Source organism: Dermacentor albipictus, chromosome 2, assembly GCF_038994185.2.
Source record: "Dermacentor albipictus isolate Rhodes 1998 colony chromosome 2, USDA_Dalb.pri_finalv2, whole genome shotgun sequence".
Classification (NCBI taxonomy): Eukaryota; Metazoa; Arthropoda; class Arachnida; order Ixodida; family Ixodidae; genus Dermacentor; species Dermacentor albipictus.
The window spans coordinates 149,076,099-149,102,477 of NC_091822.1; the positions used below are offsets into that span (position 1 = coordinate 149,076,099).

General features: G+C 43.4%; 1 protein-coding gene across 2 annotated transcripts; it reads right to left on the reverse strand.

Annotated features, from left to right (window-relative positions):
* Positions 1–2,122: 2,122 nt before the first annotated feature.
* LOC135899812 (OTU domain-containing protein 3-like) lies at positions 2,123–26,379 on the reverse strand. Of its 2 annotated transcripts, none has more exons than XM_065429156.1 (9): positions 26,002–26,379; positions 25,099–25,292; positions 21,576–21,724; positions 20,116–20,228; positions 17,118–17,240; positions 10,927–11,031; positions 7,964–8,069; positions 6,315–6,463; positions 2,123–2,844 (listed from the first exon to the last, which is right to left on the reverse strand). In XM_065429156.1, exons 2-9 carry the CDS (start codon positions 25,254–25,256, stop codon positions 2,680–2,682), a joined length of 1,068 nt encoding a protein of 355 aa, XP_065285228.1. In that variant the 5' UTR covers positions 25,257–25,292; positions 26,002–26,379; the 3' UTR covers positions 2,123–2,679. The 2 variants fall into 2 exon arrangements, with proteins under 2 accessions (XP_065285228.1, XP_065285230.1); XM_065429158.1 differs by lacking the exon at positions 26,002–26,379 and adding an exon at positions 25,745–25,895.

The following is a 26,379-nucleotide window of genomic DNA, read 5'->3' on the forward strand; positions in this document are numbered from 1 at the left end:
CCTATGCGAATAAACTTGTATAATTGAAAATATTTCACCAAACTGCTTCTTTCAATGTGGTGTGATCACCGCACTGCTTAGATGTGCCTGGAAGACGGAACAAATTTAGAAACTAACCCAGGCTCTCATTTCCTCTAACATGCTGAAGAAATAGTTCAGCATGCATCAATATCAAACAGTCTCGTCTGCATAGGTCGGCACATTCGCTTGCGAGTGCACGCACTCAAGCAAGGTACTATTAACTTGGACCAATAGGTTATTGATAGCAAATTTGCAGTCGCAAATGGAAAATATGCACAGAAACAGGTACAACAAAGTTTGAAGAAACAATGCTTTTGATAATTGCATTGTGATTTGCCATAATGAGAACAAGTGCACACGAGGGATTATAGAAGCAGTGGAAATTTCTTCTGAAGGAGAAGATTGTGTCAGCAGTTTGTCCTTGTCCTTACTGAACAAAGAACTCTGGTACCCTGGTGCTTGCACTTTAACCACATCAATGACAAAATTATCTGTTGTGGCTGTATAGCAGCTTCTTTGGTATATATCGTTAAACTTTTCATAAATGGTAGTTGGAAATATACTCTGTCTGATAATCTGCGCTCAGAAGGCTGCGAGGCATGCGAACGTAGATGCTTGTGCAAGGAAAATATAGTTCAAATGTCTGCTCTTGCATCATATTTGCACAGCGTTATGCAATGATAGACGTTGCAGACCCTGTGGACTCTACAGGCATTGGTAACACAGTGTCGGCATTCGACAACAAAGCACAGATGTAAGCGTTCCAACGTTTTCGCCTTCCTCTTTAGTTAAGGCGCTTGTAGCTTCCGCTTGAGCTTCTGCGAAAGAGTACACTGCCATGTCTGTTGCGCCTGTTTATTTGCCTATGTGACGTTTGTAGTGCGCTTTTGCAAGTTTACCGATTCCTCAGGTGTGAGTGGACATGAGTGTGACTAAACACATAGCTGGAAAAAAGTTTTGGCAAGCAAACCAGGGCGTTGTACCAACTAATTTTGCCAAGATATGCCCATTTGTCTTCTTGCCTTTTTTGATGCTCTCAGACTCCCTGGGTACCTCAGCAGGCTGGGCATATTAGTAATGCAGTACACATTCGCATGAAAAATTAAACAGTGCCATCAACCAGGGACATCACCCTGCATTCTCTTGGCCCTTTGCTGGTTGTGTCGTTTTGTTCTTCCGTAATTTGGGTACCACTAGAAAGTTGCAGCTTGTTGCAAACATAGTACAGTTTATCGAAAACTGGAGCAGTGGACACATGGATTGCAGCAGAGGTAGCAGCACTGGTAGCACCATCTTGTGAGACTTTATGAAACCACTACTCGTTAGAAATATTTTGGCATTGAGTCATTGCTCTTGCAGAAATGTAGAAACAGAGAAATCCACTACGCACTAATTACTGTTGCTGCTGGTGCCTTTGCAAGTAGGTAGAACATAGTCACTGCAATTAGAGACACTAAAGAGAAACACCCAAAGCAAAACTCACAAAATATACTTCTAAAACTTTATTTTTGTTAATTTCACGGAAAGGGGTTGATTGTACTGAAAAAGAAAATGAGGACCAAATTTTAAGTTTTTGGAAATTTGCGCCGTAATCCCAGCAACGGTACGTCACTGCAACGTCCTGGATTCCGAAACTTTCGTGTACTTACTTGTACTTTTAAAGCAGCGCTGCAAAGTTCTTGTACTTAGGCTGCCATGGTGCAGTAAAAGTTATTGCAACTTGCTTCTAGTTAATTTCTTGGCTCTTTTAAAATGCAAAGCTGCCCATATTTACCAGTGAACAATTAACTAGGTTTATCATGGTAAGCTGGTGCATAAATTTCTAAGGCAGCAGCATAGGCACTCGTCTTTCATTTCTGCGTCTTTTCTGGCTTATCAAGCCTCCTCTCCTGGTAACAGCGGCTTATTTTGGTAAGCTTTATCTACTAATAGTACTATACTTGGCTTATATTTTTCTTTAGTGTCCCTAGTTGATGTCAGCATCATGAGATGGTGCAACGAGCAATGCGGCGCATGCTTGTCTCAGGTGTTCCATAAGATGCAGTAAGTTTATGGAGTTTATCACTAAACTCTACTGTTGGAGAGAAAATAAGCAAGCACATACGGTCATATTCTTTATAACCAACATCGTAACTTTACAGCATCTATGAGCGCTCGCCACTGGAGCAGCAGTTCATTGGTCATCTAAATAAATTATACATAGCAGAGAGTTTCAGAACACACTACAGTGCTCCGTTGTAATGACAACGGTAGGAAATGGGAGCCCACGAGAAGGAGTTGATTGGCGTTAACGTCGAAATGCAAAGTCTCTCTCTCTCTCTCTTTCCAAACAACAAGAACAGAAGGCGTCGCAGCCCTGAGAGTCCGTCAAAAAGGCGAAGGGCCTGCCAGACGCCCACACGCACCTATCACACTTGTCTCTCAAGGCGAAGGACACTCACAACCCACTTTCATTCTAAATAAGTTAATGAAGCCGGAGACCTCTTCCTCCCCATCACCTCGGCGTCGAATTGGTTTTTCACAGGAACTACGTCGTCGCCTCCAAACGCACGAACGGTCGTTAAGGCACGCAACTTGGAATGTCTGTACAGTCCACTTTTGGTGTTTTCTTCTTTATGTCGAGGGAAGGCGGCAGCAGTGGCCTTTGCTCGGCAAAGTTTAGATGGTGAGGTACTTGAAGTCTGCCACAATGACGTCGGTCGCCTTGGCCTCCTGTTCGTTACGAAGCTTGAGGGTGTTGCTGTCGCCTTTCTTGCGCTGGATGTTTCGCTGCTTGCGCTCCTGCTTTTTAATCTCTTTCTTCGCCTTAGATGACAGCCGTTTCTGCAAGGAGCCACAGTTGAGTGAACACTGAAGAAGCAATAATGTTGTGAAGCATCTTTCATTATCAGCTCCAATATCTACTGGATGTACTTTTCTTTAGATCATACAGGACTCTTTAAGATTGCCTGTGGCAGAGGGCACAATCGTATTCCTTGAGCTCGATTACTCAAAGAGGTGGACATTACTTCCACGAGAAACCCAAATGCATAAGTGAATAATTACCAAAATTCCACTTAAAGGGGCCCTGAAACACTTCTTGAACATGTGGGGATGCGCGACCCTCGTGCCTCCCCTGATGTTTTTCCCGCATAGTGCGTCTCCTGTAGTGCGGCTTCGCCGCACACGCGGCGGTCGGAATGGTACAGGCGCAGTGCGAGAGATGGCGCTAGTGTTGCGCTGCTGCGGGGTTACTTGGGTGCGGGAGAGACAAGGCGCTCTCTCTTTGGGTTGGAGACAGCTAGCAGCACGGACAAGCCGCGCGTGCAGCGACCCTCTTTCCCGGCGGGTCGGCGCGCGGCGTGGACGTCCCGCGCGAGCACCCATGCTTCTGCGAGACCGCCTCGCGTGGCCGCCTTCGAACGCGCCACGATTCGCGTGACTATACACGCGAACGACCAGGCGTTGGGATCCAGCATGGGGCAAACATATTCGCTCGCTTTTGGTCGCGGTGAGTCGGACTTCTAGATTTGTCGCGCGCCCATCGGCATGTTTTGTGGATAGCAACTCGGCTAGCGGGCATTGATCTATGAAAGGTGCAATAAATGCCCTTGTGATTGTTTGCACTACTGTGTTGTCATTCCTTTGTCCCAAGAGTACGGTGTGAGAATCCCACATCAGACCCCACAAACATAAGAAGAAAACATAGCCAATCTCTCGTAGAGGCTGCTGGGAACATGTGAGCCAAATATTACTGCATTGCATGCCACAGGGAATTTACAATCTCCTGTCAAATACAATAAAATATCGCTTGCTCTGGCTTATGCAATGTTGTAACGCAGCATCATCGAAAGCAGCTGGACACACCAACACGCTATCGGCTGATTTCGTGATCACGAGAGCATTCGCAGTAATCTATAACTGCTCATTTTGAGTTAAATAGTTGTAAATATATAGATGTCTGCGAATTCAAAGATACAGAAAAAAATTACCGACGATTACGTTACTTCCTAATGCGAAATTTGAGCGCAGCAAATAAGCTGTTTCACCTTTTCGATAGATTGAGGCAAAGAAATCGAGCAACACATGTATGCGCTATCACAGAATTTTTTTTTTATTTTTCACACGTATTCCTTTAACAAAGACTCCATTAACAGTTCTTGACAGTCATGAAGGAAGCTTTGTGGTCGGAGAAATAGACTGATATATGTTCGACTTGGTACACCAATGCTTGATTCTCAAAGACGAGATCTATACAAGTGCCTCGCGATGTTGTCACAGCCGTGGGACGCGTTACGAGCGAGAGGAACGGGATGTTCTCCCGCATAAGTGTTAGGAAATTGCTGTTTGTCTTTATGTCAACATTAAAGTCCCCCACTACTAACATCGGTGTGGATCGATGGACGGTTAATGCGAGTTGCAGGAAGTGCACGACGTCTTTCGTGAGTGCGGTAGCGGACTCACGAAAGCGGTATCAGTCGGTCGCTGCTAGCGCTGGGGGGATGAAAGGGGGGCGGAGCTGGTTATGAGGCCGACGACAACGCGAAACCCAGGAACGGACGCCAAAGAGCCATTTGTGTAGCCAGCCCTCCTCCACAGTCTCTCCTCCTCCCTTCCATCATCCTCCCTCGCCCGGAGAGCCGACAGCGCGCATGCGCGGCGGCGGAGCAGCGGCGCATGCGCGGCGGCGGAGCGCGGCGGCGGAGGCGAGCTGGTTACGAGGCCGACGCCGTCGACGCCGACGCCGACGACGACGCGAAACCCAGGAACGGACGCCAAAGAGCTGCGCTCTAAAACCATTTCATCTATGCTCTGCACATGGCCTCTCGAGATGGCAGCAGTGTGCTGTGTAGCGTAGTCTATGACAGCCACTGCAGGGTACTGCGACATGCGCTATCACCGCTGTGACACTCAAATTTTGGCTGGGGCTTTTCCCCCTTGGCTTCTTCGCTGTGTAGCTTCCATCGTGTTAGCAGAGACCAAAAGAAAGAGAAAGCGGTGTGATAACTCCACTTATAGTTGAAGGATTTGAAAAGTGTTTCAGGGCCCCTTTAACTTCTGCTTATTTCATAAATAGTTACTTCATGGCACATAATTGTAATCTAGGAATTGTTGCTGGTAATTTTTGAAAGGCATATACACTTGGAACAAATTCTCAACATGACAATGACACCAGTTTAGAGAAATTCATTCCCAAAGTAGGCAACAAAGTACGTTGGTGTTCCAGTTATTTTGCGCTTTAATACAAAACAGAGTGCTTAGTTAATAAGTTGGAACAAGAGTGAATTTTTACTGTAAGTTTAATGATGCATGTCCCAAAACCAGTACTAACCTCAGAATTACCTCCCAAGTGGATATGCCTTGCTAACTCACAGGCTGCAATTTGTAAATTGCAATATGTGCTGGGAAGCACTTAGATACTTCATTATTAAATTTTGTAACTCAATTATGCATTTTGATTTCTCATGCAAGTAATATCCACCTCTTCACATAATCCAGCTCGAGGACTAGAATTGTGCTGTGTGCCACAGACGACTTGTACAGGTTCTGTATGGTTTTAAAAAAAGCAAGCACTTGGTATATTGAATGGATGCTGACCTGTAATGTCGTAATGCTTTTGCATTGCAGCAGTTTCTAGATATACCTAACAGAAGTTGCAAAACACAATGCGGCACAGTATGAAAGCATTCGAAAGCAATGTGCAAAAAATACAGAACCTTAAAAGCTTTACTGGTTTTTCTGTTTGATGAAGAAAAGTAATTTGAATATCTATGTGTTCAGTAAATTGAAGGCTTTACAGAAACTCGTCCTGCAAAAACCAATTCCCAAGAATGCAACGTAAGCATGGCAGGTATATGCTAACCTTCTAACTGTCAACATAACCATAAACATGCATACGCTAACTTTCTCTTCGGTTTATTTCTGCCTTGTCTCGATAGAACACAAAACTGAATATGAAAGCATTCGAAAGCAATGTATGAAAAATACGGAACCTTAAAAGCTTTACTGGCTTTTCTGTTTGATGAAGAAAAGTAATTGGAATATCTATGTGTTTGGTAAATTGCAGACTTTACAGAAACTCGTACCGCGTGAGCCAATTCCCAAGAATGCAATGTAAGCATTTTCAGTCTGTAAGCTCTGTAAACATTAACAGCTTAATGAGCTGTTAATGTTTGGAGAGTAATGTTTTGTGGATATTTTCACAGGGTCCACGATATCGCCGAGGTGCCGGTCAAAAGGCAGACCAAATGACGGCACAGCACTGCTAAACAAAGCAGCGGTAGGGCTACCTAGGGGCATTACACGGGTCCCACCTTTTGGCCAGGCGTGGAATCTGCTTTCGTTTTGCCCTCTTCAGGTTCCGTAACGCCATTCTTCGGCGACCCTGCTGCTGCACCCTCACCAACTATCAAGGGTTCCAGTCCATCTGTGCTCCAGATCGACTCTACATCCTCGCTGTGCTCTGGCAGAAAGAAAGAAAGAAAAAAAAGGAATGAAACTGTCACACACAGTCAAAGGACTCGAGTGAAAACTTTGCAGTTGCAACCTTTCTGAAGTACAGAAAGAAAACTCAAGTGTGGAGACATTTAAAAAGTGGCCACCATAACATCGTAGTCAATGGAAACAAAGGTAGATAAGTATATCTACAGGCTTGTTAATGTGTGGCATTAAACCACAAGATTAACCCAATGGATGGGCGAGCACACGTGTTCTAAATGACTGCTGACAAAAGAATCCACAGAGTCGGAGTAAGTATGTTCCAAAGTTGCAGAACAGACTGAAGGTAGATGAAGTCGAGGGTTCAACAGAAGCCCGTCTGGTCGGAATGAAACATGAAGCAATAAAATGACAGGCGCCAACCAAAAGAAGTGCTAAAGATAAATAAATCTTCAAGACGTTTCGGCTTCGCTGCAGAAGCCTTGTTCACAACCAATGTGTGAACAACGCTTTCGTAGCGAAGCCGAAATGTTTTAAAGATTTACTTATTTTTCTCACTTCTTTTGGTCGGTGTCTGTCGTTTTATTGCTTCAGACTGAAGGTAGTTTGAAACGATAAAACCACTGTAGTCCAAATAAAAAAGACATGACGAACAGAAGATGGGACATTATAGGTGCCCTCTTTGCTTTCTTTTCTGTGTGTTTGCTTTATCCTCTTTGGACACTGTGGGCACAATGGTGCAAACCAAAATAGTATAAAATGAAAAAGCCGATTGAAAACATATTTAAAATATATCACATACATCTTGAAACACTTCTCAGTGGACCTATGCTACGAGTTTGAATAATATGTATGTAAAATGAGTTGGAAGCTAGACAGCTGGCTGTTTGCTCTTGTCAGTATCACATCACGTAGCATGTTCACTTCTTTCATTGTTTTTCATATTGTTTTACATCAGGCATATTTTTAAAGTGGCTGAATATGTGCTTTCCAAGTATGCTAGACATGAAAAAGTTGATGTTTTGATACCTTACATTCTTGTAGAGAGTTCTCGCATGAGGTCCACATACTGCAACCTGACAAAACTTGCCCAATAATTGAACATTCGTATTCTGTTTACAGCTGCATGCTTTTCAAGATTCTGGTGATACAAGAAATGTGACAAAACAATTTCTATGGACAAAATTGACACCTGAAGAGGTTATTTGCGCTACAGTGGCTTCCGAAGTATCAACAAACTTGCCAACCTGTTAAAACTAACCTGCTAAGGACGACAAGGCCACCTTTGATGAAGATAGATCCTCCTATCAAAGCATTGGCCAGCCTTTCTGAGGCACCTTATCCCTGTTTATAACCCTCATACCACAGTGCGCTACTCCATCTGTCAGCCCTCTTCTTGATTTTGGGTTGCCCAACAACAAGCCATTTTTGTTCTGCATCTGCGTGTGCACACGCTTAGTGTTAACGCTTGTGTGTTATCGGGTGGTTTGCTTGTACTGTTCTGCACTGCGTGAATGGTGCTCACCTGTGTCCCTACTGGGAAGGGAAGCCCGGCGCGTCATGAGTTGACTAATGGCTCCGACTTTGTTGAAACCGCTCTCTTGCAGGGCTTCCTTGATCACCTGCAGGTCCTGTGGATGATCGCAAACTGTAAGCCTGTCCAACCGTGCGCAGACATTGATAAAAACTTAATAGCATAGGCTCATCGATACACGAGGCAACTGCTGCAGTGGCTCATTTGCAATGGCCTCCTACTGCTGATCATGAGGGCTTGATTTATTTCTGGCCGTGGCAGCCACATTCCAATGAGCAGGGCATGCTAACATGCTAACTGTATGATGCGGAGGGAGCACAGTATGTAACCCCAGCTGGTCAAAATTAATATGGAGCGCTCGACTGAAGTGTCCCTTATAGTCCCGTACTGCTCTTCAATGTTAAACCTAACCAATCAAACCTCATTTTCTTACTTTCGCTCTCATGAATGGGAAGGAGTGTGCATGAAAAAGGAACAAAGATGAGGCAGATGAACTGTAATAGGGTGTGTTTGGCTAGTTTGTTTGTCTTATAATACACCCCTCCTTCATTCCTCTTCCTCCCCTATTGCCCTTGTTCTCATAATGTTTGATCATCTGATGACATGTGGCAAAGCATGTTTTGTTACCAGCACTCGTGCGGTCTCTTTCTGGTTTCTATCCTTGTCTCTTAGCGCTGTTCCTATGTTTAACGAGGGAGATGTCGTCGTCTTTCTTTTTTATTGTGCCGATTTTTGTCTACTTATGAATGAGTGTGAACTTGCCCAACAACTTACTTTACGCTCCCTTTACTTGCAGCTGCGGCTCAGTGGCCAAGGCATTTCGCTGCTAAGCATAAGGCTGTAGCAGCCACATTTTAATGGGGGGCAGAATGCAAGAACGCTTGTGTACCATGCTTTGGGTGCACAATAAAAAACCTCGGGCAATCGAAATCATCCAGATATTCCCAACGACGGTGCCTCTCGTGGCACACAAGTCACTTTGGAACATTGAACCCAAAAACTTTTCTAACATTACTACATTACTAATTCGTGCCACCAGGTAATTCGTGAACTGAACACCTCTCTACGTTTTCCATGACAGCTATCTGAAATCACTCTACCAGCTGTACACTCCGCACAGCCACACATCTGCACTCTTTCACTGCATGGCTGGCCAGCCAAGAGGCGGAGCCAGCCAAGAGGCGGAGTGATGTCATGTTTGAAATTCAGCGCAGCTTAGAGATGAGGACAAAGAAAAGAGACACGTCAACACGAGCGCAGACTAAACCTGAAGTAATTGGTATTGGTATAAGTATATGTGGAAAATTCAGCGCAGCTTACAGGTGGAAACAAAAAAAGGGGACACATTAACGCAAGTGCTCCTAAGCATCCTGTGACCTCTTGGAACTGAGCCATTAAATTCCAGGCCATCACTTGAGTAACAAGGAATAACCTTCCGAAATTGGAAGCAGATTGGAAAATATTGCAAAAGTTTTCTATGGAGGACAGCAGCTTGTGAAAAAATTGGCAGGGCCAATGACAACAAAACCAATAAGTATTTAGGTGCAGTTGTAAGCCTTCTTGCACTTTTTGAATGCATACTTCGGCATGCAGAGCCAGACAGATGAGCAGCAGACATATTGTGAGAAGCTTGAATAAAAGAAACTGTTTCAGAATCATGTTTCTTATGCACATTTCGATAAGAATGAATTGGTGAGGTGGGCCCGTCATCCATACACATATGTACTAAAAATGCTCGTTCTGATCTCGACAAGACAAATGGTCCACAGGAAGATGGAGATAAACTGTTAACAATGGGTACCCTTCTTATGCCGCAATTGTTCCAAACTTCAGCTTCTTAAGGTACAATAAATAAATAATGCCACAAGGGCAACGCTTATGATAATAGCACTGTACAAACAATACAAATGCTTATGACAACAAGCACCTCTGCATAGTAATAACCAGTTTCAGTGCTGTACGCAGCTTTCTTTTATTCAATGAGATTCTGTCTCATTCTAGACTAAACATTAGCCACTGACAAAAGTGGAATATCTGGGAAAGCAACGTATGCAACTCTAAACTTCTAAACAACGCACTTGCTTGTTGCCCCTAAAAATTCCGAGGTTGATGCACGTTAAAAAACAGAGCCAAAACTTTGAAACCTCACTTTGCTCTCATTTCATGCCATCACCCTACATGCATGCCATGGAGAACATGCATCTCTCCAATGGAAATTGCCATCTATGGTACAGAAAGGTATTGGGTTCACAACTTGGCTCACCACATTGGTCGTCATACTTTCAGGCATACCATAGACTTTTTAGGCCTGTTTTCAGCCGCATTACATCCACCATTTGTAATTTGTCACTTAATCGACAACTCGCTACCACATTCCTTGCACTAAAAATACCTTAACCATCTAAGCTACCAGCAAAAGTAAGCCATGTAAGACAGATGTGCAGCTAGAGAGTTTTAGGCATCTCACAGCTATGTTATATCCAGGACTCCATAATTAATTACTCTGTCAACTACTTGATACCACGTTTCTGCCCATCTACATTCTTTTTTTAATGCGAGGGTAAATGCCTCAGTATACAGGGGTATGGGATGGGGGTGAACAAGGATGATTAAATGAATGAAATTATACAATTATATCTAGCCCTTGCACAATAGACTGCGTAATTAACATCAGCATCATCAGCCGTGCTACTGGCAGAAGCCAAAGACAGAGGTTCACAGAATATTACATGCTTGAAATGATCACCAGTGGTCAAATGAGGGAAGCCTCAGCCAGGAGCCAGTGTGTTTCGATGAGGGGACTTGGCAGCTATGTAAATCCTGCCAAGGAAAGCACTTGTGGCTCCGATGAACACAACTCCCCCTGCTGATACGACGGCTCCTGACTGGGGCTTTTCCCTTGTCCACCGACCGTCAATCACAAGCAGAAAAAAAGATTCACGAGGAGCACTTACTTGTATGCCAGTCTCTCGCATTATTTGCTCTTCCAGCGGTGCTGCTGCTGTATCACCGGATGCCCCTTCTGTACTTGAATTCTCCTGTTTGTCGACCTTTGATGCCTTTGTTCAAAGAGGTATTGAACAATTAATCGGTTGACATCGCGGACAGGAAGCCGCCATTGCATGCACTGAAACACGAGTGGAGGAGGGGGGATGCTTTGCATGGCACTGAGAATGAGAGAAGGAACAGTGCAGAGAGAGAGAGAGGAGGGCAGCTATGACTCGGCACATTCGCCAATTCGTCCTGAACTGGCACTTTTCCACCCCTTCCATAACAGAAGCAGTCACTGTTTTAACGGTGACTCTTGGCGATTCACAAACCGTAACTTCTCGGTTGAGTCCATGTAGTTTGCGGGCTTAAAGCAGCGCACACTTTGAATGAAAACGAGAAAAAGACATGGGACAGCAGTGCCTGTCCTGTGTCTCTTGCATTTGTTCAATGTGCACGCTTACTCAACCCTGCGAGAGCTCTGCCAAAGTATGCTCGTCTAGGTGCTGATGCACAACCCGTGGCCATGCACAAGTAAAGCCAGGTCACAATTTCCGCATAATCCTTGCCTTTCCGAATGATTCTCAAATGTGAAACATCAGTAGGCTGGTTGTGCCATCTGTGTCGAACTTTCATGGCAGGTTTTGTTTTAATACAACAGATGGTGCAACAAAGCTTATCTGCCGGTGTTGCTTGCATCTTTTGTTTTCAGACATGGTGAACCAGCGCAAAAAAGCCAAGCATATATTTTTTTTATTGATGCATAAATTCAAGAACTTATGAACTCTGATCTGGAGGGCTTGGACGTTGATAACGAGATGTTTTCTAGTGACAATGACAGCAGCAATAAGGTTGTGTTGCCTGCCCATGAAAAAAAAAAAATTATCCTAATTGAAATGTATAATTTGCACACATCTTAACTCTTGTTCAAAATACCTTGCAAAATGTTTGGTAACATATCGTCAGTAAATAGCATTTGAATTTAAAGCCTGCTCATGTGTTACATGGACAGAAATTGAATTTGTTGCACTTTGGAATTATGTACGCCATACAGCGGGCGGAAACAACTGGTGGCCGCACGTAAATGAAATAGCCCAGCAACACATTCTTTCAGGTTTCTCTTGAACTGCTCTTAAAGGTTTTCTTTTTTTTTTTTTAATGGAGGCACTGAAGAAGAAGGCTGTTTCCCATGCAACTCATCATTTCTGAAACCGCTGTGAAGCCCAGACTACTCTGATCAAAAGGAAGTATGGTCTCTGTTAGTCCTTTTCCCCACGGCGGGATTCTGTTTGCGATTTCACGCATAGAGAGAAAGCACCACCGACCTGAATGTTTACGCATATTTTTTAATGTTTCGTATTTCTATTGAAAATATGGCTGCAAAATGTGTGCACTACATGAATCCATGGTGCATGTTATCTCTTTGATTTCACAAAATTGTGAACGAGGCCTTAAGGAAAGCAGAGTAAATCAATTATTCAAACGTTTTATTCTTTCTTTATCACAAAGATAAACTTTCAACATGAAGCTCGGGCTTGAAGACTGCATTTCAGATGTGCGAAAATCACAACCACTGCAAGTTACATCAAATGATTGCATGGATTATGGTTATCGCAAATGTAAAAAATCCCAAGTGGGTATCGTACCTCGTGAAACAGGATTTAAGCACAAGTCATCAAGATAAAGTGTATGTCAATACAGACACCAAAAAAGTCCCACGATGAGTCTCGGTTCTGGCCCTATATAAGACAACAAAATCGTGTTCTACCTCCCAAGTCCCTAGCTGAGAGGCTTTGATAAGGAAGACATGACACTCCCGCTAAAAACAAGTTTAAAAATCTTCGCAGCAGAGAGGTGCGAGGAGATTACAGCAGTGAGTTCTACGGAAAAAAAAATTGGCCAAGCTGCATTTCATTTTGTTTCGAAATGGTCACAGTGGTGTTTTAAAATCTGAAATTTTAAACAAGAATTAAGATGTGTGCTAATTAAACATTTCAATTAGAATCATAAGTGTTCCACAGGCAACACAGCCTCATTGCTGCTGTCAGTGTCACTTGAACACAATCTATCCATTATATATGGCAGCTGGTGTAGCGTCTTTCTCAGCAACGGCACTAATCTTATCCTGCATTTTTTCCACTTATGAAGGCTGTGCTCTCAATTGAAATTAAATTTTGGGGTTTTATGCGCCATAACTACAAACCTGATTATGAGGTAGTGATGATGATGATCTATGAAGTTTAACAGCACAAAGGCTACTATGGCCATAGAGCTCCAATGCAGTTTATGAGGTAGTGGGGAACTGGATTAATTTTGACCAGCTGGGGAATTTTTAACATGCACCTAAACCTAAGTACATGAGCGTTTTTGCATTTCACCCCACTAGACATGCAGCTGCCACGGGCGGGATCGATTCCGTGACCTTGAGCCTCCCTTGCAGCGGTACATTACAGCCGCTAAACTATAGCAGTGGGTAATTTCCTCAGTAGAAGTGGTGCTTTGAACACTTTGGGAAAACTGATCTTTCACTTCAGGTAGACTTAAGTTTTTTGGCTTTACATTCTTGAGCCTTCTCTTTCATGTCCCATTAGCAAAAAGGCCAGAGGTTTTTATTGTGGCACGTCACCATTCCAAGGAGAAAAAAAAATGTACCACATGTTGTTGAATCTAAGCACACTGCCCCCAATGTTCCGAGGATATAAAAATAACCGCTTTGTTTGCGAATTGTGGAATATATTTGGACCCAAGCTTATGTAATGGTACCTAGCAAAATTCATAATCACAAGCAGAAATGACGGGACAGACAGGTAGTTGAGAACTCCAGGAGTCGTGGCACAAAGGAATTCTTGTCAAATGTGTTAAAGTTTCAATGAACCACAATAGTCATCATGGCAAGCAGTCATTTAACTAGTTCGCCCCCATTGGTTTGTCTGCAAGTTGCTTTGTAAATCTTTTCAAGCAACCAGTATTTGTTTCATGAACCTTGTACTTCTTTTTCTTACTTTATTTAAATTTTTTCCCTGGCCCAGTTGCTTATTTACAGTATCTTGACAGCACATTTAAATTGCTTGGCAAAGAAGCTGCACTCGCTTGCTATGCTGTGTATCTAAGGTGTTCAGCTTTGTCCATCTGCAATACAGCAACTCCTTTTGCCAGGCCCCCCTTGAAGACTAAAGACCTTATTTGAAAGTAAGAATAAAGACCTTATTTGAATCTAAGCATTCTTTCCCGCTCTGGTATACAAAAAAATAGAGACCAGTTCGGTTTGCATGAATACGGTACCTCAGTTTTTCTGCTAAAATGCCTAACAAATCCTCAGAGCGTTATACTACACATAGCATGAGAGTGTGCTGATGCAAGGGGCCGATAAAATTTTGGTACAAGCTGAGCCATACTCTGAAAAGTACTGTACTGTGTGAAGTCGTTAAAATGCGACCACCAGAGCGCACAGTTTTGATGCAGTCCTGCGAAAAGAAAAAGGCATAAAGATGTACTACAAACTCTGATGTGTCACAGTCACCGCTTGTGGCACACCACAGTTGGTCATACAACTCCATTGCCTTTGCTTTTTTGCTGGCCTGCAAGAAAACTACGTGCTCCACTGTTCGCATTTGAACAACTAAAGATGGTAAGTGCACTTTCTTTCACTACAGCGTACATAGTACGGCTGCTTCAGTTTGGCAATGCACTTGGTGCTTGAGCTCGAGAGCCTCCGAGTGTTGGAACGCCTTTGGACTTACTTGGTCCTTCACTGTCTTTTGCACAATGTTGCAACCTCTGTCAAAAGTGCACAGCCCATGCTGCCGCTGCTTATGAATGGAGTTCACACTGGGCTATGTTGTGGGGCTTAGCTGCCAAGTGAACGCACACTCGCAAACATGCAACAAAACAGCACAGTGATGTCTTGGTGCCTTTAACGGGTGCCTCTATGCCAACGAAAGCAGCACAGAGTGGCCACAGACATAACCTCGGCGTGCTGCAAGTGTGACCAAGGAGTCCATACGAAGCACTGAAATTGTGTTGATGCAGTTTTACTCCAAGCTTGCGAGAGTTCAGTTCACTTGGAACTATGCTATTTCATCGCCAACCATAAATTTGAGCCAATCTCTGGACAGTACAATGTGGGACTCGGGGTAGCAATTCCCAAGAACAAGCAGGACTACTGCCCTTACTATGCCCAACCCACGTCGTGGTGTTTTGCAACACGACAGATGCCCTACCACATGACTCTGTAGTAGTTTTTGCTAAAACACAGTACTGCCTGTGCACTTTAACAAAGGTTGCTCATTCTACGCACCCTTTGTTGACTCATGGGAAGCAATGCCATCAGTTTAGTTGAACCTCGTTACAGCGAATCCTCATTATACTTCATTATATTCTATGTTAAATGTAACATTTGTTACACCCTGTCCCCTATTGGCAAGAAATGTACTAGCATTTATGTTCAATAATTTGTTATAGCCATGTTCGTCATATCGAGGTTCCGACTGTAGCATATAGTAGTACAATATAAAGAAAAAGAAAAGCTCAAGAGGCATGGACAAAAAAAGGGGCATAATTAGGCGAGAAGCAAAAGATGAACGCACATTAAAGGATGCATGCAAGGCAGGGAGGATTGGCAGGCCACGAGCAGGAATAGGACAAAACTTTCACCTTGCAAACAGCAGGATGGGGAGGGGATAGCTTAGCCCGTCTTTTCTGGAAGAATGGCTCGTTCTGAAGGTTAGCAGTCCTAGAATAACAGTACCCGGTGCATCCTCTCTTGTGCCGTTAGTTGCACTACACCCCCACCCCCCCACGTTCCACTGCTTAAAACCTTCAAATAGGCAACTTGGCGCCGAAAGAAAACAATGTAAACAGCCCTTAGTGCTGTCTTGACAATGCGGGAATCTACCATGTTAACAGGCTGCCCACATCCTTTCTAGTCAATCGCTTAATGATGCCCTCGTAGTGCCCCGTATATTCCATGTTTCAGCTACCCTCTATTAAGTGCACCTAGTGTTTACCAATGTACTTGCTGCTTGAAGGCCAACAGCAGCAAAATTTCACATCGCGTAACCAGCGTTTGTGGTGACAGTACAGTTATAGAGGAGACTCAGTGCAAAAGGCAATTATGTGCGTCAGAAATGTGTCAAAATTTCTTTCCGATACTGAAACTTAAAAAAAGAAGAAAAAACATCCACCGATTACAACTTGCCGAGTGTTGCGCAGAACCCAGATTCGGCCTGATCGGAACCCACGTGCCTGCTCACTGCTCATGCATAATGTATGCTGCGTGTGGCTGCATATTCTAAAAACAAAAAATACCACTGGGACCGCCCGCAGTTCATCACGCGTGTTTGCAGGGTTGACATTATTTCTGGCTTATCATGTGGCTTCATGGCACACCAATAGAAGCGTCTGTAAGTTTCCTACAAAGCAATCAGAATGCTGTTAATTCAAAATCTGTAACTTCTGGCCTTGCTACTTTGCCGCTCTTTGGTGATGTCTACCATTCACGTTTAACAAATTAGGCTCAAGTGAGATTTCACTGCAGTTGACCTCCAGCTTAGCTAATCTAGCAATATAATGGGCTTGCGACTGCACCATCGCACGTGTCTGGGCAGTTCAAAGCCAAAAGCGACAACCAAGCAAGAAACGCACACAGAACACAAGTGTTTTTTGGTTCTCCTCTCCTCAGACCAGGCTCCCGCATCGCCTCTTTTTATTGAAAGCACATCGGTGGTACAGGCCAAAAATGGCCAATAAGCAGACTTTACCTCTAAGGGAAGTCACTATTATATGTGTTATCTATATACACAAATTTACAATTTATGTACGAACGCATATCTATCTATTATCACACTACGTTGAACACACCGCATACTAATACAGTCATACAGCACTCACGCCTTCACTTACGCCATGCGATTTGGCACATTGGAAGGTAATGAGGAGATATAAATAAAAAAGAAAATAATGGGAAGGAATGCAGCTAGCAGTCGCACAATGGGGTTTTTGTGAAGCAGGGGTGTAAGGAGTGCACTCTGGTGGCAACTCTGGTGCCAATGGCAGTGTTACAGCGCACACATCACATGGGTGAGGGACTAAGGGCGAAAATGAGACAGAGCAACACTGAGGCCACACTGACGGGCATTCAAACTTCGTGTTGGCTTACAGCTAATCGGATTGATGCGGGACCCTGAGTATTGTCGCCAATTTTACGAACGCTGTTGTAGTGGTCGCCATTGTGGTAGGACAGGTGCAGCTCCGTGGCATTAGGCTTGTCTGTGCCTCTCACCTGAAAAAACAAAACAAAAAGAAATGCTGTTCTATGATTTCGAAGTGTGGTGTGGTTTGGCTTGACAGGTTGTTCCGACCACTGCTGAGAAGCTTAAGAGGTTGTTTAGCAAAGTAGCCCCCCTTTATTGACATTAAACAGACTCCTATAGTGTTGAGAAAGTGACAGTAATGCTGCTGAAGTCCTTTGTCTGTGCACACAGTTTCATTCTTGTTTTATGTTACTCTTAGAGCAGTCTAACAATGCTCTCAAACGACCAGTTGGATGTGCCATTAGAATGGTGATAGAATACAGAACAAGTTCCTGATAAGAAAGCCAAGATAGGCATTTTATCCTTTGTAGTGTGAGCAGATAAACAAGCACTGCATTCAATGGGCAATGAAATGCCAGCTCAGATGCTGCTTGTTAAAAAAATGCCAATTTACAGGAGCACTAAAAAGGAATATTAAGTTGCACAGTATAAATAAAGCACACTTTTTGCAAATAGCAGAAATGTCTGTCTTGCCGAGCAAGAGGAGGCTCAGCAAGACAGAAAATACGTGAAAGCTAAAAATGGGTGGTCACAGTGCTTTTAAGTTTGTGCGTCAGGTCGTTCTAGTGTCATGGATTTCGACAGCATCTGCTCAGGTCTAGTTAAACCTTTCTGTTCCAATAATTCCTGTAGGAATCGATGTTTTACAGGAAATATCTGACATCAAGAGAAAGAAACAACAAAACTACTTTCAGAAATGCGAGGGCCAGCGATGCTAAGTGCATAATTTGTCAACTCCGTCATGTGAATATGGCTGTCCCTGAAATTTCGCAAATGTTCACATGTCGCATCACACTAAGGTTAGGCCTCTGCACTGTACTTTTATAGCCTGCTGCCGAGTGCATACAACTTGCCCCGAGTAGTGGAAAAAGTGGTCTTCAAATAACCGCTGGCTGTATTTCACACCTTATGATTGCGAATTAAGAAATATGAAGAACCACATGCTGCTTATAAAATATTCACTTTCTGGCAGTTCACGGAAAAAAACATTTGTTTCATTACCGAAAACTACAGTGAGAATTTTTTTTTTATTTCTCCACGGGTTTGGCAATTCAGATAAATGTAACATAACATCCACTTTATTGAAAAAAAATTCAGACCAGGAAGGGCTAATAGTCAATCGATACTACTTGCATTCTAAAAGATCAAAGGACGACATGACAAGTTACCACAAATTTTTGTGCACCAAGAGAAGTTTGTCTTTCTTTTTCTCAAATGCTAACCGAACCCTTTTTATTTTCTCCCAAATTAATGATAACCGAGTTTTAGAGCATAAAAATATAGTATGCTCCCTAAACTGAATTAGTGTCGCTCCTTAGTGTCTTTTTACCATGACACTGAACACACAAAAAATATTGCAGTTATGATGCAGCATTATACAGTACGTACTGTGTCCACCGGTGTGCGTCTTCCTTGTTTTGTTAAGTGCGCATTTGTAGCAACTAAACAAACTTTTCCATAATGCTCACACCAAATGTGGAGCTGGCAATGATGGCTTAAACAGAGGAATATCGGTACCACCTCTCCTTATAGTGCAAGACAAACACCACAGACATGATAAAATGCAGAACAGCTTGCTCCCTAAGTGATGTATGGCATTTACATTCCTTTCATGAAGCCTACCTTCCCATCTGCATGCAGTTATTAGAGGCAACAATGCTTTAACGGAGCAGCATTTGGGTGCAGACAACTCGTGCTTCTGTCACTGTGGACAAAGCAGGCAACCGCTGTACCCAAATGCACCATTAGACTAAAGAGGCCACAAAATGCTACCTGTCGGTAAAATTCGGACCCGAACCAGCAGTGGTTTAACCAGCAATGTCATTTGTACCAGTCTCCCTGAACGGTGCAACATTCAGGAGATGAGTGAGAAAGGGTTACAGAATGTCACTGTCGAAGAAAGCTTGCACCTATATATCAGACGGGAGGGCAATCGACGCTAACCCATTTCATAGACAGTAGGCAACACCGTGGATGCTGGAGCAACTTTTCTTACTGCCTGCACTCGCAACCAAAACAGAGTGTATTGCACATGGTATGTGCAATGTGTTAAAATGACGAATGACTCGACGTAACACTAACTTCATATATCGCAGTCATAGCATGTGATATAGGATGTAGTTACTTGTGAGATAAGGGTATAGATACATCATAGTTACAATAAGAAAGTGTACTCCATAGGAGGTGCCACTGATTCAAACCTGCTTATTACAATATGCGTGAAATGATAGATTTGCAAAACTGCACTCCTTGCATAGCTCTGTGTGAAACGGACCAGTATGAAGCAGCAAGCTCTGTACCCCTATCTAACATTTCCGACCACAAAACAAAAGCTGGAACAGTTGGCTCATCAGTTTAATCCAAGAAGTAAACAAAGCCGCCCCAAAGCAGGCTAGGTCAAGCAAATTCAAAATAGCAAACGCAAAAACAATGAGAATAAAGGCAAACCAGCAAGTTTTGGGGTTCACTCAGCTGTCCCGAATGCTTCCTTCTCTGTTAGACCTTCTCATAAGCTGGTTTTGTTCGCACTAACATGATTTCCTTGAACTTGAAAGTAAAACCTATCCAGCATGAGGTTGGTTTCAAGAGGTCAATGAGGAACAATATGGTTATCCATTTCACTTTTCCGCACTTTACGCTTGAAATTTACACATACGCACTTCTACATATGCCAGCACCTCCAGAAGCCTTGGATTGATACTGAATTTTAAGAAATCTAATCCAAAGAGGAATTCCAGAAAAATGTTTAACGAAACTTTAAAATGTGGATTACTGGCTGCTGAGGCCAGCCACTGCAAAGATTTAAATGATAAAAAGTACATGGACAATGCCATTATCACTCACCTGCCACAGAGGAGTATTTAGCTGGTGTATAACGATAACAAGCTCATGAAGCTTGGCAAAGGCAACTATGGCATCATTGCCTGCATAGGTGCCAGGCTGACCCAGGTTATGTACTGCAACACAAGAGCAACCCAACAATCAGGTTAAGTACTGCAACAATCATGAAAGCCCTTAGTGGAGGTAATCATTGACACTTTAATGTCCTCGCCCACCTATACTTGGGGAAAAGAAAATTTCTTGTGCTACCGAAGTTTTCTACACTTCATGCAGTTTGGCATTTCAAGCCAGCGAGAATGGTATGCATCGTTCGCTGGAAAGTGGCAGGAGCAGAGCAGAGACTGTAAGGAAGTACTCTAAATTCGCACAGACTGTGCAGAGTCACAAACATAGTTTTCTCACAATCTCGCTCGTCAACCTTAACAAGTCACTTTTTAAGTGCGAATGAAAAATACATACTTAGCATGCCGAAAAACTGGTCAAAAGAGTCATCGACATGTCGCAGTGAGTAAATGTCTTTTCTGTGACTTTATTTGGCTTCCCACAATCAACGCAACATCCTGGTTTGAAATTTAGAGAATGCACTCTTCATCCTTTATAATGAATAATCCAAGCTAATACTGAAATAAGCTAGCTCCGAAAAGGCAGCAAACATTATGCAAGACAGGCAAGCTGCAACAACCTTAATTTGTCAGAATCCAACAATTTTTACGGGCACCGTGTAATGCCCTTTGCTGGTCGTAATGTCCCTTGAAGTACCACCACAGATGAAACACACCGGAAATTCTACAGTTGCTCTGAAACACCACACTTAACTATTTGAACAAAACAGGATGTGTAACTACCATTATCAGTTGATGCTCCTGCACGTGATCTATGCTTGAAATTGCTCCATTTGGTATTCATTCTGTGTATTCACCATGCAAGCACTTCTAAAAGCATCTTTTGTGATGCTTATGCATTTTCATTTGCTCTGTTCTTTAAAGATTATTTATGTAAATTATCCATCACTAACCATTTTGGCTAAGGACTGGGATGCCTGACTCACCACACTGTATTTAATTTTCTTTTATTACTAAAAAACTGTCGCTATTATATTACTATTGAAGTATGATTTGCGTTCCGTTTAATAATGAAAGCAGATATCTCAAAACGCAACAGAATATGAATGCATGCCAAAATACAGGTGTACAACATGAAATGTGTTGTCTTGACAAGCATGGCTTATGTTGCAACGAGAGGAAAAAAAGAACTGACAACTTGTCAAGTACAGCTTGTCTCAGGCATCTTAGTGAAATAGACTAGGGTGAATGTAGCTTGGGTGATGGAGTTAACAGGTGGTGAAGCAATGTTTTTTATGCTGCCAGTTGGAATTCTACTATTTAAACCCCTAGAGCAGGGAGAACGTTTCAGAGATTACTGCTCATGTTGTGAAAGACAGGCCACAAGCTGCATGTACTCACAATGCTGGTCAAAGGGGATCTCATCCTCGACAAAGGGCTCAAAGTCGCTCCTGTGCTCCTTCATGTACTGCACCGTCTCGAACCTGTACTTGAGGTGGTTCCTCGTATGGCCTTCGAGTTGGTCATTGAGAGCACGGAACAGACAGTTCCTTTTCGGATTAGAAGGAGAAGAAAATAAAGTAGTGTAATGACATCCCATCAGTCATTTACTTGAAGTACTTGCTCTCAATAACGAATCGCAAGTGAGGCTCTCTTATGCATAGCCACAGCAAAAGCTACACAAACAAGTTTAGCTTCAGTACGTGGGTGCTGTGTTCAGGGAGTTTCACACAAACACTACCAGGAGGAAACTTGGCACTAGTGTCTGCATGCACAAGTGTATTTTGTCAAAACCTTGCCCTTCTGACTCTGAACATTCTTACAACTTTTTATGCAGATTACCTGAAGTTAACTTGTTATCGCACAGATTATTTTCTACGGCAATGAGTGTCGTTTAGTATTGTATCATTAGTGTTTCAAGAACATTGCAAGAAAAATCACCTGTTATAATATCAAGTATGATCTGCACATACTGAGTATTGCTGTACAAGTGTAGTCAAGATTTAGCCATAAAGGCACACCCTAAAGGTTGCAGTTCATTAACTTGCAGCAAATAGTGCGGCAGCAGTAGATTGGCTACAAACAAAAAATCACTTTGCTCCTCGAAATAAATGTTGTAAGGCATGTACACAATGCAAGCAAACCTGGAAAAACAATATGAGTAGACTTTAATGGTTCCCTTGGCAATTGAATAAAGGAGCAGCAGCAGGCTCTCGCAATAAAAATGGCAATATTCTCATTATTTCTCAGACATCATTTCTAAGACTGACATATTCCCAAACATCACTGTCTTTGTACACTACAGTAATACCTGACGCAGCCTCAGATAATCATGCACACAGGCCACCACTCTCAAGAGTCTCAGCCATGAAAAAGTTGAACCTCAGAACGGCAGCATAACACTGCTGCCAGTGAAGTACCATGCAGGGTATTTTCTATGGATCAGTTTTACCACAACATATTCAGGAAAAGGTACACCTGTGAGCAATAGCATATGAACCACAAGCTCGCCAAGAAACTTCTTTATAGAAATTCAGATGCGTAAACTGAAATTGATGGGCACATTAGAATGTTTGCAATGCAAATTTTGGACTGCAGTCCCTGATTTTAAGTCATGTTCATAGGTGAAGAAGAAAACAAGGCTTCATCACAGAATTCCTGGTCCATATACTTCTGCTCAGTGGAGTGCATACATGAGCTGAAAGCTTGAGGACTGCTTCTTAATATGGACCCACAGAAAACATATCGCTATAATTAAGGTCAGTAGAAAAGCATTTTTTTTTCTAGACTAAGCAAGCTGGCCACAAAAGGTTTTCCAGTGTCGAACATACACTGCTGCTATGGTATGGACAAGACATTTTATGGCCAGTGTGGCTTCTGCCCCATGTGAAACTTTCCACAAATAAATGTATCAGCTAGGCGTCTGCTCCCTATGGATAATCAGGACAAATTTCCCAGCCCACTACAGCATGCTCTACCTGCTGTAGGCACACGTCATGATGAAAAAAAAGACTTTCAGGGTTGAAAAGCAAAGCTGTCTGATATTCAGATTGCATTTCGTACATAAAATCACTGCCTTAGCTATGACGGATGAATCTAACAGACGGCTGTTGATTAATTTTAATCCCCTTGTGCTCTAAATTGAACTTCAAGGGGTTTCTGAAAAGATCTTCAAAGTACCAAAGACTACCATCTAGACATAGAAAGCATTTGCCACAGAATGCTAACAAGGATTTTGTGCTGGCGTGCTATATTAGAAGAGTCACGGGTGGTTAAACATTTCCTTCCTCTCAAGCATTTCCCATTCACTTTCTTCCATGTAGCCATGTGTATGTACCACCTCCTAGGGCACGACATTTGTGTGATGACACAAGTAATGGTCTAGTCACAGTCGACTAGAACCATGTGTGTTCTTGCATCTCTTTCCAAGATGGTTTTTCTAGTTACTGTGGTGGTGGTGTCCTCAAAATAAAGTTTATATCTAGCACTCATGTTTTCTAACGTCTTATAGTCGGCGCAGTTTACTTCCAGCACATGCCTGCAGCGCAAGACGAACGTTGTAGAGCGCTGGTACTATTCATATTTTCGCTGCCAAAGAAGTCATTGCAGCACCTGTGCTCATGTGTGAACTCCTCCACACCCATGGACTACATCACCACCTTACCCCTGTCAACCGTTTGCCACATTCTTTCTCGCATCTTGCTTTCTTCCGGGTAGCCTTGCAAAGTTCTTTGGAAGAAACATCTCAGTCTGTTCCTTCCCTCAGCATGTGCATGCAACTGCATTTGTTTAGGCAACAGCTGTAGCAGGCAATCTGCAACCTCAGGCGGAAGTGTGCCGACGGTTTGAAAGAAACATCTACATATATCGCACATGTGTACTTGCATATACAGGTACAGGAATTGCTAGGTCTTATTAAAAATAAGCTTAATGAAGTAGTATACTCCAAGTATTCCCAATGGCATCATGTGGGAAGCCACTGAGATCGCTCAACGAGATGACCATTAATTTATTTTACACAGAATGGGCAAAAGCAGCAGAAAAACACAGAAAGTGGTGTTGCTGCAATCTGCAGATGTTTAAAACTCAATAATCAATTAGACATATTATGCAAAGCACTTAAATCTGTCTTTTGATGATCAGAAGGGCTCACCATACTGACTATCCACCCCTCCAGAAACATTCCATGGTCAATTTAAGTTATCTTAACATTGCATCCTTTGGATATTCCTGCAATTCAACCTGCTAGTGCACATTTAATTGCCCCGTTGCAATGTCAAACTGAATATCTTGCCCTGATTTCATGTTTTCATTACGTCTTACAAATAAGTGGGCATGCATATGATGAACAGCCACAATGTACTGTAATAACATACACTACCCAGGCTAGCACTCTGTGATCACTGTGCTGTGCAGTACTAAAGCATGAACTCATTATTGTTTTAATCTGTCAACTGCATTTGATTCAATTACTTTCAGTAAGCACAATATATGAGAAGCAGAATAATTAGGCACGTGGTTAGCTTGTACTGTCAGCACAAGTCCCACCTGTGACAAATTTTCTTGTCAGTGTGTGCATACCTGATCTACGAACAAGTTTGTACACAAACATGGCTGAAGGAAAGAGAGCTTATCTACAACCAAATGCATTCTTACATGAAAGTATAAATGCTTTATAACTTTTACACGTATAATGACACCAGGAAAAAGAGTTGTCGATATTTGTTTAGCACAGCACGAGTTATCAGTGAAGTTCAGCGGGAGGGGATAATGAATATGGTACGATAATCGTAACAATGACACACCAGATGCTAGACAGTAACTTCCTTGAAGTAACTCGGCGTATCGAGCTCACAATTAAATAAACAAGAAACGAGACAATTAAGATGCACCGCACTAGAACAGTGGTGGAGGACGCTCTTACCCATCACCCTGTATTTCCCGTAGGGTCAGCCCCATTGCCTTGAGCTGATCTTTGAAGCACGTGAAATTTTCATCGTCGCTGTTGGCCTTGTTCTTTTGCTTCAGGGTGCTCGGCTTCTGTTGCTGGTTGCACTTTTCCGACGATTTTCGGCGCGCCATTTTCCTTCCGAATAAATATTGAATCTAACCGTGCCTCTGCAAACATCGCATGCAAAACAGCACACAACGCAGTCCGTCAGCGACCAAAACCAAACCGCTCACGACGAAGCAACAAGGAAGCGCAAAGCCACAACGTAAAACGGAAATGAAGAGCAAGAACGCCGTCGCCCTCCCTTTTCAAACAAGTCCGTACATTATACCATGCGTGCAGCGAGGCTTTCCGTACCAGCCGCACTACAGCTGACGATATGGAAACCCAGTGCCAGCATCAGCTACGGGAACATAGCTATTGCCGAAACACTACGCACGCCGGCTCTGTTGCAATCGGAAACAAGGCCCGTTTCTTTTCATTTCATGCGTACTCGCGCGCCGCATAACATCGGTGTTGCAAACGATACGCTATAATAGTATCGCACGGGGATGACTGACGCGCTGACCGGAGCACCCACCACCAATGGCCCCCTTTTCATTTTTTCTAGTTCACTTACAAAGGCCTCCGATGCGGTCGTTGATCGCGCACATTTACCGCTCAGCGGTCAAATCCGAAGCCCCGAGGTTTTCGCAAAATCCACGCGAACAGCATCGCCTAAGCTCCGGTACGCGTCATACGCCACCGGCAGGGGTAGTGCAGTTACATTTCGCATTAGATCCGGCGGCTCTCGCGTACACGGGAAGGAACATCGACGCCGCTCTCCGGAAAAGCTGAGGAATCTACCGACCCCGGTCGGCCGCGCGGCGTACTCACAGGACGGGTGTGGCCACAGCGTGTGATCTGGATCATCGGGGTAATAGGCGGGGGTCCCATGTCATCGGGAAGAAACATTTCCGAGACGATTTCGCATCGCTACACGGCGACAGCCAGCCTCACGAAGAATGGATGCCCGCTGCGACCGAGTCGCCATCTGCCGGCAGCTGCGGCCACTGACAAAATAAAAGAGGAAGAGGAGTCGGCCAGCCCGGGATGGATGCAGGAGGAGAAAGGAAGCAGATGAGGATGAGGAGAACCTGAATAGAGTGACGATGCGCGGGAGCTGTCAGCCGAGAAGGCTGGGGACACCTACAACCACTGCAATAGCAAATAACGAAAAATAAACAGCCTTTTGTACCCGGAAACTCGAAATGG